The sequence below is a fragment of the Lithobates pipiens genome, unplaced genomic scaffold (assembly GCF_037356315.1).
Source record: "Lithobates pipiens isolate NorthernLeopardFrog02 unplaced genomic scaffold, aLitPip1_a1.2 Scaffold_1, whole genome shotgun sequence".
Classification (NCBI taxonomy): Eukaryota; Metazoa; Chordata; class Amphibia; order Anura; family Ranidae; genus Lithobates; species Lithobates pipiens.
Window position 1 is genome coordinate 180,577,656 of NW_027507685.1, and position 15,192 is coordinate 180,592,847.

The window sequence follows — 15,192 nt, forward strand, 5'->3', positions numbered from 1 at the left end:
TCACCATATTTTCCAGGGTGCTGCAATGCATGTTCAGGTGCATTAATTAGGGTGCCACTGAAAAATAATAGAATCACAACAAACTAACATGGGCATGGTATATTGGCATGTTTTGCAGTAACCCAAGTTTTACCAGAATGTGAATCAGAATGTTACCAGGTGTAAATGTATTCTTAAAGCCTAACGCCAGCTTTGCTGTCACTTTAAATCAGGGGTGCTCAACCTGTTGAAGAGTGCAGGCCACTTAAAGTGGACGTAAACCCATCCATAAAGCAGTTTAATTTCTGACACGTGATGGAAATGCAACACTCCCATTGGTTGTGCTCTCAACCAAACTGTCAAACCATCCAATGGCTGGTGTCATAACTGATCACATGTCCAGCATCATGGCAGTTGTAGAATAAACAGAGGCAAAGATGGCAGCTTCTTTGGCTGAAAACGATAGCGGGGTTTACTTACACTTTAAGTGATTTGGTAACCAGCCGCAGGCCACAATGAACTATAGGACTTTACCCCCCCCCCCCCCCAAACCACAAACATAAATTAGCCCTTACTGTCCTGAGCCTCCTATAAGGGTGCTTTTAAACTGATGCGCTGAGGATTATCTGCACCCTGTCTTTCCTGCGGATTAGCTTGCAGGTGTGTTCCACTTTCTGAAAATGCACCAAAACTTCTGCAGTCAGAATTTTTGGTGCACTTTCAGAAAGTGCAACAAACCGACAGGATATAATAGAAGACTATGGCCCAGGTCAGCTAACCCCATAGGAAGGCTGCAGGTGCACTGCACCTAAGGATCAGTGTGAAAACAGCCCAATAACCCTTTTTTTATAAGTGCTACTATGCCCATTGCAAAAGTGCATTTTACATGATGTTTAATACACTGACCTTTTCTTCTTCGAGCTTCTGCTGGCAGAACGCTCCAGGCTGCTAGAAAGGTCCCAGTCGAAGTCCACTTGGTATCACTTTGCCTGGGATAGGGGACGGAGCTACAGAGCAAGCACTGGCCTATGAGGCTCTAACTCCCTTAAAGGCCACCTGCTTTCTTTGTTGCTGGCGCCATGCACTTTGATGCTCCTAGGATGGCAGGTCAGAAACCCGTTGACAGCAACCTAGGCTTGCCAACCCACCATCCCAAAGCATGGGCACAAGCTTCACTGGTTTGAGGTGGTGGGCCACATTAGAGGGCTCATGGGTTGAGCATCCCTGCTTTAAATAGTTTGTTCAGGCCAAGCTAACTCAAACAAACTATCTTTTTACTAATACATGAGGCTGCTGTCAGCACTGTTTAAACTGTATGTAGCATCAGTTACATCAAGTATTCAGTGCTGTGTTCTAGCTGTGGTATGGGGACTTGTCCCGTTCCTAGAGCTAAATTGAGTTGGGCTTAGCCATTCACAGGAAGACTTGTATTTGATTAATTATTATAAACCTTCCTCTGAATAGCTGAGGTGGAGATCATGTTATCAACCACTCCCTTCTCCACCCAAGCCATTCAGAGGAAGCTTTCATTCATAAAATACAAGTCTTCTTGTGAATGGCTGAACAGTGCTGGGCCAAACTCGATTTTGTTTGGGGAAGGAAACACAAAGTCCCTGTACTGCTGCCAATACACAAGGCTGTATACTGTGTGTAGCTGATGCTACACGCAGTTTTTACAGCTCTAACAGCAGCCACATGTAAAGGAAACAGTTTGCTTTGGTCATGGTGGCCTACATTGAACTATTTAAAGTCATAACAAAGATGGAGTGAGGCTTTGAAGTAGACCTTTTAACTTTGCAGGTCTGCATGGACATATTACAATGCACAGAAACAGTATCATTTTGGTCAGTGTGCCGCTGAGAACCTGATCCAGCTGTTCCCGCCCTCTCCATAGCACAGCACTCCAGTGAGTGAGGAGCGGCAGAGCAGAGAACCAGTGAGTGACAGTCACCAGCTCTCTGCACATGGAGCTGTGAGAACCGAGCAATCAGCGGTGTTTGATTGCTCGCTTCTCAGTGTTAGAGGTACCAGGGGACTGAAGCTGCATCCACCTAGGCAAGTATGAGTCTTAAAAAACAAAAAACAATCATACATCTCTTTTAATGCAGTGGAAACATAGTATTTCTCTTCTGTATAAAAAAAAAGCCTGCCTGTTTGCAAACGTTTATTTTTTAGTTGCAACACATCAAAAGTTAGCAAGCTGAGACAGAAGAGTGTATCCAGAGTCTACAGGGTCACTCACTCACTATCACTCACCAGCCTCTATACTGAGTACCTACAAGCAGAATACAGCACTGTCAAAAACAATATCAGCCTCCTAGATGACATTATCTATCCTATACAGCAGCATTCTTTATATAATCATAGTCTTGTCATTTTTTATACCATGGTCCTTTGTACAATGTGGACCCATATATACATATAAACGTTACAGTATTGAGACTACAACATGCTTCTTGGCCCCAGGCTCTGAATGGGTCTGTGATGATTTCACAGCTCACAGATAGATTGGAAGCACTGTCAGGGTTATAAATACACAGCAGCTGCCAGGCTGTGGGGGTTGGGATCAAGTGTAAGAGTTCCACTGTGTAGATCCAGACCATCAGCAACCACTTCACAGACATTAGCTAGAGGAACACGTGCAGCCAGGAATCCAAAGTAACAGGGCAGTATAATGATCAAGGCCTACTCAGATTACAGCCTTTAAATAAGAACCATTTACACCAGTGTACTGCAGTAACATGCACTGGTGCGATGTGGTGCCATTCATTCTGAATGCACCCCCCCCCCCCCCCCCAACATACCTTCCTTATGCATCTGTGTTGCAAGCACCACAATGCCCATTAAAGCAATACTGGGCGCTGAAAAATTCTGAAGAAACAGAAGTTCTGCCATGGTGTTAGGTTTACACACAACACAGATCAACGTGTGATATACTGCAGCGCAGCATAATGTATTTATGTAAATTGGACCTTAACCCCTTCATGCCTAAGGCCCCTTTCACACGGGGTGGATCCGTCCGAGCGGAATGTGCCTGCTCAGCGGGGGATCTCTCCGCTGATGCTCGCTGAGCAGGCGGATGACAGGTCCTCTCTGCTCCACTATACAGGGCAGACAAGGACAGAGCCAGCTCTCCTCTATGGGGCAGTCAGATGGAAATGGACTTCATGTCCGTTTCTATCCAACTGTCATCCGATCGGACCAGTTGGATGGATGGCGAATGCCATACTTCTGTTTTCAGAGGATTTTGTCGGATTGATTGTGAGGCAGGTGTCACATATCTGCTGACATCTGCCTCTCCATAGAGAACAATATGTGGCCCCATCCAGTCTGCCTGAAAAACGGATAGATGGACCCGATCAGTCCAATCGTGTGAACCTTTTTTTTTTATCTCTAATGCCACGCACACACAAGTGGAATGTCAGACAGAAAAAGTCAGACGGGAGTTTTTCATCGTATATTCTGATCGTGTGTATGCCCCATCTGACTTTTTTACGTTGAAAATTCTGATGGACCTAGAAATGGAACATGTTCTAAATATTTCCGATGGAACCAATTCCTATCGGGAAAACCGCTCGTCTGTATGCTGTTCCGACGGACCAAAAATGACGCACTGTCTTCGGGATTTCCGAGATAACGTTGCGGACAGGCACAAGTCAGGAGATGGATACAAAATGGCTCGAGGCTTCTAAGCTTTATCAAAAAGCACCTAAAAGCACAGTGAAATCCATCATTAAGAAATGGAAGGTACAATGAAACCCCTCCCTGGATCAGGACGTCGCTCAAAACTGGATGAAAGAGCCAGGAGGAAACTGATCAGAGAGGCTACCAAGAGGCCTACAGCAACTCTGAAGCAGTTGCAGGAATTTATGACAAATAGTGGTCTTTGTGTACATGTGACAACAATATCACAAGGGGCCGTTTTTTCAGGCACTACACATATGCTATTTTTAGCACTGTAGCGCCTGAAAACCACCTCAGTGTGAAAGGGGCCTTACTAAACCCACAACAGTAAAATCAGTCTGTATATGCAGCAAAGCATGCTGGTTATACTCACTGTGGAACCTAAGGGGTTAATCCTCTGCATTGTGTATAAAGGCTGTGTGATCCTATCTCTGTGATCCTCCTTTTCCACTGACTCCAGTCCATCTCCTGATAGAACAGAGCATTGAGGGGCAAGCTGCACCAGTTTGGTGTGTATTGCTAGAGAGTGTTGTTTTTTCTTGGGAGAGTGCATGTGATAAGCACAGGGCCAATCAGCACTGTCCAGACAAAGGGCCAGGGGTCCTGCAGCCTTACAGGACAATCAGGGGAAACTAAAATCTCCTCCTACAAGCTTTAACCAGACACTGATACAAGTCACAAGACTGCTCTAACTGCTGATGAAAAATGGCATTTAGCAGTTTATATTTACTAAAACTATTGCATTTCCATGTTCTGTGTACTGTGGCAGACCAGATATAGTGAATGCAGGCTCCTGGGTTTAGTAACACTTTAACATGTTTTACAATTGTTTTCCTAAAATGCTTTTTTCGGTTTGTAGCAAACATGTCTACCTATACTGTAATCAAATATCTGTAAAGCTGATTGATCAGTCTTCAGCACATTGTTCCATAAGGCCTGGTATTTATCTATATGTTCAATGGAAACCTTTAATCTTGATCTAATGTTCTTTTTGGACAGCAAAGAAGTTTTCCTAACACACTCTTGGATTGAATTTGCTAGGCCAACCAATCCTAGACAAATTAAAGTGGAATAATGAATTTCAACTCATTTGCTGATCTTTTTAACTTTTGACCTCTTTGGAAGTACTACAGTATGTATGTCCAGAAAGTAAAGGGTTTAAAACAAACTCATGGCTCTAGTAGCAGCCGTGTTATTGTTTTTTTTAGCCAGCTCCTGGCTGTCATGTAAAAGTAATTGTGACCCCTTTATAGCCAGCCAATCACTTTTACAGTGCATGAGGTGTGGCTCAACCCAATAACCATCCCTGGGGAATATCCATTACCCCAGTTTCCTCTGTTGTTTATGAAGTCAGAAGTGATTCCTGTTACAGAGCTGTCATTCTCTGAATACTGAAACCGGAGAAGCAGCTAATCAAGCACAATTAGTGCTTGATTATCTGTATTGGAAGGCAGGGGAGACATTGGAGGTTTAATAGACAAACAATGTCATCATAAAGAGTAACTGTTATAAGCCAAATGCTATCACATAGGGGGCTTGTTAGCCCCTCTTGATTGCAAAAAAGCTAAATGAAATTTAAAAAAAATACAATACAATACAGTTATTTAAAAAACACGCAACCCGTCACCCTAAACACACCAGCAAATGCAAAACGCATGCACAGGGTATGTACATCTGTAGACTGTGGTTGCACCACATATCGCGAGTGAGAGAAATAATTCTAGGGCCATAATTCATGGTAAACTTTGAACTGTAAAGGCTTTTAAAGTGTTTTAAAGAGGAAGTAAACCCTGATGGGTTTACTTCCTCTTTGATTCCCTGCAAAGGTAAAGCATAATGGACTGCTATGCATCGCATAGTAGTTCATTATGTGTCACTTACCTGACACAGGAGCCAGCAAAGTCACCGCTGTCCCCTGTAGTCCGGAGCCTCCATCTTCTCGGTGGGTCTCGCTGCTCCGGCTCTGTCATTTGACAAAGCCGCGATGACGTCACTCCCGCACATGTGCACGGGAGCCACCACTCGCGGCATATCGCCGTTGACAGCGGCGCGCTCAGTAGACAGTGATGCCTGTGTTTTGGCAAATATCTCCTATACCGTGTAGGTTTAGGAGATATTTCTTGGACCTACAGGTAAGCCTTAATCTAGGCTTACCTGTAGGTCAAAGTGGTTTGTAAGGGTTTACAACCACTTTAAAGAGTATTGAAAATAGTTTTTCGCGATATCACGGGTGCATACAATTTTAAGACTTGACATGTCTAGTATCTTTTTACTAAACACAACCCATTGTTTTGTATTTTACCTAAAACTGGATATTATACTGTGCTTTATATTTTAGTGTATTTTTTTCTGAATATATGCATTTTATAAACAGTCGTGCAAATATTGCAAGAGATACCCCACCCCACAGCTGATGTATACAAAACATTGACCTAAGGCGGCATTGACAGTATTGACCTAATACACACCATGGCAATGTCATTGATCTAATATGGCCATGCAACCTTATTAGGCCAATGATTCTACGAGAATCCCTGACGTTTTGTTTATTTGCAGCTTCAGGTGAGGAATCTACCCCCCTTGTAGATCACCATCCCTACTGGTGACCATTGTCACCAAAACAAAAAGTAACAAGAGATACAAAATTTGTAAATCTTTTAATGTGTATGCTTGTTTCCTAGGAAAATCTGGATTTTCTTGCTAGTTCACTTAAGAGTGGGTATGTTTTGGTACTTTGCTTTGCATAAAAATGAAAGCTCAAACGCCTGTAAAAAGCTTTTGAGCTACAGTGTGCAACTGGATTGCTGTTTGTGTCCACACAAATAGGAAATCTCCCCAAATATTGCAGATTTGATTCTGAAATGCTCAAACCGAACTGCAATGTTCACAGGAACATTAAGCAGGCTATCCCATAAGGGATGAGGCATACCCCTCCAAAGTCACCCTCTCAGAATCAAGTTCAAAATGGCAGACTGCATTCCAACACATGAGAGTGAACATAAAATGCATCACTAAAAGGAGGTGTTTATACAAAACCTTTACCAAAGCTGGCAAGGATGCCTCCTCTACCTGTTGTAGCTGCACTATCCATGGTGGTCAAGCATGAAGCAGCAGTGGAACCACCACCAGCATGGTAATCTATCTAACAGAGGCAATGTAAACGTCAGGCAAACGTGGGCCAGCCTGCTGCCAGGTAGCACTCTCAGGTAAAGATTTTCTATGAACGTAAAAGAGTTGTTGGGTCCGGATGCATGTATAGCCAGCCGATATTGGATACCAACAACCCTAGAAGGGCACAAAGACCTCTTGGACTACTGAATGTCTAAAATGGATCAGTGGTGAGAGCTTTCAGAACATGCACTAGAGATGCTGGTCTGCCCTGTTGCAAGTGCCCTAACAGAAAGAGTGGTCAGAGCAGCTAGAGGGACCTGTCTATAAGCAATGGTAAGCATGCAAACTTTATCAAAATGAACCCTGTTTGAATCTCTTGCTGCCCCTGTTACTGCTTCATCAGGGAAGTCCGGAGCGTAAATGACACGCAGGGGAAATTATAGCATAGGGCTGGGCATGACAAGGTGCCCAGTTATGTCCATGGGGGAGGGTAGGAGGAGCTAGGGGGAGCGGCCATATGTAAGAAGGGGCAGAGCCGAGCGGGAGCCAGCCGGAAAAAGTTAGTGAGTGAGGAGGCGGTTTTCCCACCCACCCTCCCTTGAGTTTTGTTGATTAATTTTCTCTATTTTCTTTTGTTTATGTTGTCATTCCAGGTTCGTTTGCAGAAGGTTGTTATGACAGCTGGGGGGGGGGGGGGGGGGGGGGTTGGCGGTGTTTGTTTGTTGGTCAGTGACGGTAGCGGTAACGGATGTGGCAAAAGGGGTGGGGGGGCTCATCGGTAGTATTCATCAAATGGTTGATGAATACTGGTGGTTGCACTGCGGGTAAAAGGGGGTGTCTCCGAGCGGTACAGCTGGAGGCCTATGATGGTTGGTAAAGGTCCCGCAGTGTACTGGTGATATATATATTCGGTGAAAGAGGAGATAGCTACGTCACTGATCAAAAAAATGGGGTTGAAACATGTTGTTTCTTTATGGTTTTAATTACCTTGTTCTATATTAAAGTTAATTGGAGTTTTTATACGTTATTTGGTTAATAAAGGCTGTTATGGCCATTTATACTCCATAAGAACGGTGTGGTCTCTTATTCAAAAGTGGGAAAAAGGGGTATGAAGGGGCTGTAACAATTAAAAGGGAAGTATATCTGGGTTGCACTGGTCATGTTTTCCTCTCATTATAGCGTATTTGTAATAATTCTTATTTCTAAATGAATAGGGCAGCCCCAATCTCAATTCTAGCCTACGTAATTCCTTTCCTGTCAATTCCTGGTATATCCTCCTTCCAATCCACCACCCTCTTCTGCCGCCCACACCGCCAAAAAACAAAATCAATCAATAAATATATAGATACACAAATGCATTCAAATCATATGAAACAAAAAGGTAGATTTGAAACTTCAAAATGTAAAACTTTCAAAATATTATTTCCTTTTTGGAAGACAACTTCAAGGGCCTTCAGTATGACCTTTCAGGCTTGTCGTGCTGACATCCAAATGTGGTACCACAGCCAGGCTAATTAGCTATCAAGGCAACTTGTGCTTTGCAGTGCCATGCCATTAAATAGGGTGCTGCTTTAATACTTGAATACTGTGAAGCCAAATTTCTGGTTTTAGCTTACGATCCTTCTTACAACTACTAAGAAAGCAAGTTTTTTTTTGCCCATTGACAATGTTGCAATAAGGGGTTTAGGGGAGAAAACCATATACAGCAAAGTGCTGCCACTGTGTCACGGTCCCAGACATGACCCAAGTGATTCTGTAACAGCGCTATACAAACAAAGCTATAAATTGAATTATTGGTGTATTTCAAATGTTTCCCACAAGGCTGCAGAAAAATATTCCCTCCTCACTGCTGTGCACATTTTACACCCATTTTTTTTAAATAGCAACATGTTTCATAGATATACTGTGTGGTGGGCTTCCCATGCAATTTTGCTGTATTTGGCTGTTGTAGCTGCCATCCAGAGGCCTAAAAAAATTAGAACTTTTTTTTCCCCATTAACTTTAATAGAGTTCTGATTCGATATCTTCTGAATCCCTAATGTTTTGACTTGTTTGGCCGTATTGCCCACAAATAGAACAAAGTGATGTTAGATTGGAATCTAAGCAGGGACCTTACATAGCTACATAGTAACCTTGTAAACGTCTTGTATTGTAACTGCACTGTCTCCCCTTTAGATTGTAAAGCATTGCATAAACTTTTGGCGCTATATAAATACTGTATAGTAATAATAATTCAAACAAATCTAGACCTCACAATCACTTGTATTGCACAGAAAGAGGCAGCATGTCATGTTTACCCCCCGCCCCGCACATCCAAAGATACCATGCAGCCGGACGGGGATCTTACACATGTCATTGCAAATATAACTTAGCTTGTAAAGTCCGACAGGTGGCATTGCCTGTCAAACTTGGCCATAAAAGTCAAATGTTTGGCTTGTGGGTGTTGCGCAGTATTGGTTTGTGGGTACCGCACAGTATTTCAATACAGTATCAAGCTCTGGCAACAAACAGGCAATTAGGAGGCAGGCAGATGAACGCCTGGAAGCAACAGCTCTACTGCCTCTCTAAAAGGCGTCCCGCAATAAATTGTTTTGTAAGTGGGGTGCACTTCATGGAGTGGTCAAACTCCAAGGCTTGTTGACGACACAGTCACAAACACACAGAGTTTTGCTGTGTTCACACAGTGCACAACTGCTATAACCATTCAGTACAGCTTAAAGTGGACCTAAAGGCAAAAGGGTGTTTTAACTTAAAGCGGAGGTCCACCCTAAAGTGGACCTTCCGCTCATTTGAATCCTCCCCCCCTCCGGCGCCACAATTGGCACCTTTCAGGGGGGAGGGGGGTGCAGGTACCTGTACAGTACAGGTATCTGCACCCACTTCCGGGATAGCTCTCTGCGGAAAGGGGCGTAGATTACGCCCCTTTCCGAAAGTCCCCCGATGCCTGCTGGGAAACACACAGATCCCAGAGGCAGCGGGTCCATCCTTATTGCACAGCGCGACTCGCGCATGTGCAGTAGGGAACCGGGAAATGAAGCCGAAAGGCTCCACTTCCTGATTCCCATACCCAAGATGGCGGCGGCAGCACCCGAGAGATGATCGAGAGATCGGCTTCGGGTGCCGACATCGCGGGCGCGCTGGACAGGTAAGTGTCACTATTTTAAAAGTCAGCAGCTGCAGTATTTGTAGCTGCTGGCTTTTTAAAAAAAAAAAAAAAAACGCGGACTCCCGGCGGACTCCCGCTTTAATGCATTCTCTACTATAAGGTAATAAACCTTTCAATAGCAGCTCCCCCTCAGTTCCCCCTTAAACACTTACCTGAGTCCATTCTCAGTCCAGTGCTGTCCTGTCTGCAGCAGCTCTTCTCCCCTCTCTCACAGCAATTGGCTCCTGCTGCAGTCAGTCGAATCCTGTGAAAAGAGAGCAGGGGGGAAGAGCCTAGATGCTGTGTGTTGTGTCTATAGACGCACACAGCACGGCTCAGGAGCAAGCCCACACTTCTGCTACCATAGCAAGCGCTTGCTATGGGGCAGGTACAGAAGAGGAGGAGTGGAGAGCTTCAGCGGGGGAGCCCAGAGGAGGAGTTTCAGGGACGCTCTGTGCAATACTATTGTACAGAGCAGATAAGTATAACATGTTAATAATTGTATTAAAAAAAAAAAAAAAGCTTTACAATAACTTTAAACTATGGAATGAAGGCCATAAGTACAATGTCAATTTAAACAAGTATTAATTTCTGAACAAATATTTATTGGGCTTAAAATTAGTCCTGTAAATAAGTTATTTATTCTTCGATTGCAAAAACTACTTTTTTTTTTAATGAGCTAAAACATGCTGAAAGCCATTGTATCAGCTCTAATGTAACAACAAGTGAGAGGGCCTGACCACTCACCCAGGCTGGCTGTCTGCGCTGGGGCTGCATGCCTCCGGAATCCCGAGTATCTCACTCTCAACAGGCTTTTTTTGCCTTCGTTGCTTCTTTTTACTCTTCTTTCCTTGACTGTTGCCTGAAACTAAGAAATAAAGTGGCAAGTGAAGACCAATCCTGTTGTGGAGGGGTAATAATCACAAGACAGAACCAACATGGAAGTCACAAACAAGCATTTGGTATGTTACATCAATAGGCTTCTAAAGATGGCCATATAGATTTATATTGACCACCAATCCATTCAATTTATGATAAATCTAATGGTGACCATACACACTTGGACTTCATTACATAGTCAGGTAAAACAAAAAAGACACAAGTCCATCTACTTCAACCAAATAGAAAAAAAATAAAGAGAAATAAAATAAAAAAATCTCCATATACAGAACCCTTGATCCAGTAGATAGCAAAAAATTAAAATAAAAAAAACTATAAAGCATGGTCTATCTAATTCGATCCAGTTAGGAGGAAAAAAGATCCTACCTATCACCCAAGGCAATATGATCGAATTGGATTATTATCCAATAAATGTGTGATTAATTAAAATAATCAAATCAGCAATCAATCGAAAAAGTATAATTTGTCTTCCCTTCTGTTCAATTTAGACTGGATTTGATCAAAATAAGTTGACCGACCAGGGTGAGAATGCATTGATTTGGCAGCACCTGAGATGCTTTCATTCATGCATTCATGAATTCAGTCATATCCTGATTAATCAGCATATGAGATTGCATGTTGACAATGAAAATGCAACCAAAAACTTACAATCGCATTTTTCCAACTATCAATCGCCCCCTTTTGTGTGTTATATTGATCGAATGGGTTGTGAACTATCGATTGGAAAAGAAAATGATTGTTTATTGAAGTGTGTATTGCCACCATGACTAAAAGAACAGCAAATAATTACAGAAGAACTTTCAGAGTGAATTCTAGAACCAAAGTCGAAGATCTCCTACAACATACTAGAAAAAGTCCATCTAGTTAAACCAATAGATAGAAATAAATAAATAAAAAGTATTAAAACAAACTATATAGAAAACCGTATACCCACAATTGATCTAGTGTAAGGCAGAAAAAAAATAAACACTATAAAAAGGCATGGTCCAATTTTCTCCAGCGGGAGAAAAAATATTCCTTCCTGATCCGCTGAAGGCAATGGGATCAAATCCATCCATCATTGTGTGATCCAAACGATCATCAGACAATCGAATAGGTAAGACTTAAAGTGGTTGTAAAGGCTATATTTTTCATAAATTTTTTTAAAAAAAGGTTTTGTTTGCTCTGTGTAGTGGCACTGCACAGAGTTGCCCCTTACTTCCTCTTCTGGAGTCCTCTGCTCTCTGATCCTAATCATCTTCAAGTGCCCCCTTAGCAAGCCTTGTGTTGAGAGGCCACCTGTGTTGGCGCACTGCTGAGCCGGGCTGTGTGCATCCATAGACATGCACAGCCCAGCTCACCTATGACGCACCCACTCTCACCTCACAGAATTTGCCAATGGCTCTTGCTGCTCTCAAAGTCTCCTGTGAGTCTTCTGAAGAGACATCAGCGGTGCTGCAGACAGGAAAAGCAGCGGATCGAGAGAGGACTTAGGTGTTTAGTGAGAAGGGAGGAATAAGTATTGAAAGTTTTTTTACCTTAATGCAGAAAATGCATTAAAATAAAAAAAATGTAATAAAAAAACAAAACAAAAAAAAAAACACCTTTTAAGCATATAGCTTACCTTCTGTATAATTTAGCCCGAGATCAAACTCGATTAGCCAGAGTTATAGTGCATTGATCGGTAGCACTGAGATGCTTTGTTAATGAATTCTGTCATATTCTGATTGATCAGATTATAAGATTGCATTGTGACAATAAGGGCCGGTTCACACTGCAGGCGCGGCGAGGCGTCTCCGACTTGCCTCGCCGCGACCTGCGGCGACTTGCAGAGGACTTCTGTATAGAAGTCAATGCAAGTCGCCCCCGAAGTCGCCCAGAAGTAGTACAGGAACCTTTTTTCTGAGTCGGAGCGACTCGAGTCGCTGCTCTCAGAACGGTTCCATTGTACAGAACGGGGGCGACTTGCGGGAGCGAGGCGAGGCGAGTCGTGTCGCCTCGCATCGCCCGCTGTGTGAACCGGCCCTTAAGATGTGACCGATAACTTGCAACTGTATCTTCCAGCTATCGATTACATGTTATATCAATAGAATAGTTTGTCAACTATAGATCATTTGGAAAAGCAAATTGATCATTAAGGAACTTGGCCCCTGGAAAATAAAAATGAAAAGTCAGCAGCTAGAAATACTGTAGCTGCTGACTTTTAATAAACACGCAGTCTAGGGATCCAGCATTGTTCTTACCTGGGCCGGTTCCTTACCAGTCTTATGCCCCGTACACGCAATCCGAAAATCGCAAGACAGATCATCCAACTTTTTTCGCTTACTAGTCGCAAGTAGAAATTGGATAAGTTACTAAAGTCACGAAAATTCTCGTACGACGGAAAAAATAAAAAAATAAATTGGAAGTGATGTCATGTGTTACATTGTATTTGTGTTGTATTTTTGGGGCAACAACTGTAGTGACTAAACGAAAATCGTACGATCTGGTATTGTACAAGGAAAACGTCCGTGCATGTTCAATCTAATAATATCGGATAAACTGTCATGATCGGCTCTCGAAAGCTCTGTACTAAAGATCCAATTATCGTACGATCGTGTCAAAATCTGTATTTTTCTTCTGATTTTCGGATTGTTTGTATGGGCCATTTGGGTTCCTGGAGGATCAAATCCTAGAACCAAAGTCTAAGATCTCATCCAACATACTAGAAAACATCTTTTATTGCCATCAAGGAGTCACTTGAGCCAAAATGTGCCAGCTTACAAAATATAGGAAAACACGACCTCCTTTCATATGGCAACCATAAGCATCTCCAGCTCAAAATACAAGTGATTTAAAAAAAAAGTCATCCTCTCTTTATAGCACTGTGTGACCTATTAAAAAAAAAAAAAAAAACAACAGAAAAGCAAAAACAAAAAAAACAGCCAGCTATACTAAGGCAATATTCAAATTCATAAAATACTTTATATAAAAAAAATAAGAAGACAATCTTTCATAAGCCAAACTTTACCCATACATCTATGGTTCACATAAATATTTGTCTGCATAGTTACTGCAACAAATGGTCAGCTCTAAAAATAGACACACATACCAAATAAAAACAAATAATATATATATTACATTTGCTGTATGCATTAATTATTCACTGTACATCTGTATTTAACTGATCCTATGTTACATAGAGGGTCACCCACTGCATTACATCAATGCTTTTTCAGACTAATAGTGTATAGAAGAGCAGAATTAACTCATCAGCTTCCAGGCTGCAAAGGGACAAGTAAACAGGGGTATTCTGCACCCCCCCCCCCCCCCCCATACAATATATAATAATAAACCCCCAGCTATTATAAGAAAATCAGCTACATGTTCCCCCTATGTCAGGTCTTGAAGTGCTCACCTTTCTTGGAGCTCATGATAGAGTTGGAAAGGCAGTGGGGAGCAGAGGAGACATAATGAGACAGGACAGACTTGGGGGGTGGGGGAGACAGGCTAAGATGGGAGAAGAGACAGCTGCAGAAGGAGGAGATCACACCAAGACAGACAGAGACACACAGGAAGGGATGAGAAGCAAAGATCAGCAAAGGAGATGACAGCTGATAGCGAGAGACAAGCAGAAGCAGGGAGGAGTGACTCGGTTCTATGTCAGGAGACAACGTCACAGCTTAGGGAGGAGACATAAAGGACATGGCAGAGCCCTCCCAGAGACTGGACTGCACAAATACACAGACATAGCAATGAGGGCAGAACTTGATCAATACACCATTATTTCTATACTTGATCAATACAGCATTATTTCTATACTTGATCAATACAGCGTTATTTTTGTTACTTGAGCATTACAGTATTATTTTTATACTTGACCAATACAGTATTATTTCCAAACTTTATTATTTTATGTACTTGAGTAATACAGGCAGCATTATTTATATACTTGAGGAATAGTTTTATTTCTCTACTTGATCAATACTGCATTATTTTTTATACTTGATCAATAAAGCATTCATTATATGCATGGTTACAATATTATTTTTATACTTGATCAATAAAGCACTAATTATATGCATGATTACAATATTATTTTTATACTTGATCAATAAAGCATTATTTATATATTCGATCGGGATATCATTATTTCTATACTTGACCAATACAGTATTATTTATATACTGGATCAATACAGCATTATTTATATATTTGTTCAATACAGCATTATTTCTAGACTTGATCAATATAGCATTATTTCAATATTTGCATATACATTTATAAACGTGAGTAATACAGCATTATCTCTATACTTGATCAATACAGTATTATTTTGTATACTGGATCAATACTAGGGCTACAACTAACGATTATTTTCATAATCGATTAGTTGGTCGATTATTGTTTCGATT

General features: G+C 42.0%; 1 protein-coding gene across 1 annotated transcript in view; it reads right to left on the minus strand.

The window, feature by feature from the left end:
• The window catches only part of SRPK3 (SRSF protein kinase 3), a 188,301-nt gene extending 173,881 nt beyond the window's left edge, over window positions 1–14,420 (minus strand). The window contains exons 1-2 of the mRNA XM_077478981.1: window positions 14,196–14,420; window positions 10,667–10,787 (exon numbers count right to left, since the gene is read on the minus strand). Coding sequence (XP_077335107.1) covers window positions 10,667–10,787; window positions 14,196–14,211 — 137 coding nt within the window. The 5' untranslated portion in view covers window positions 14,212–14,420. The remainder of the gene's footprint in view (window positions 1–10,666; window positions 10,788–14,195) is intronic.
• Between the last annotated feature and the right edge of the window lie 772 nt (window positions 14,421–15,192).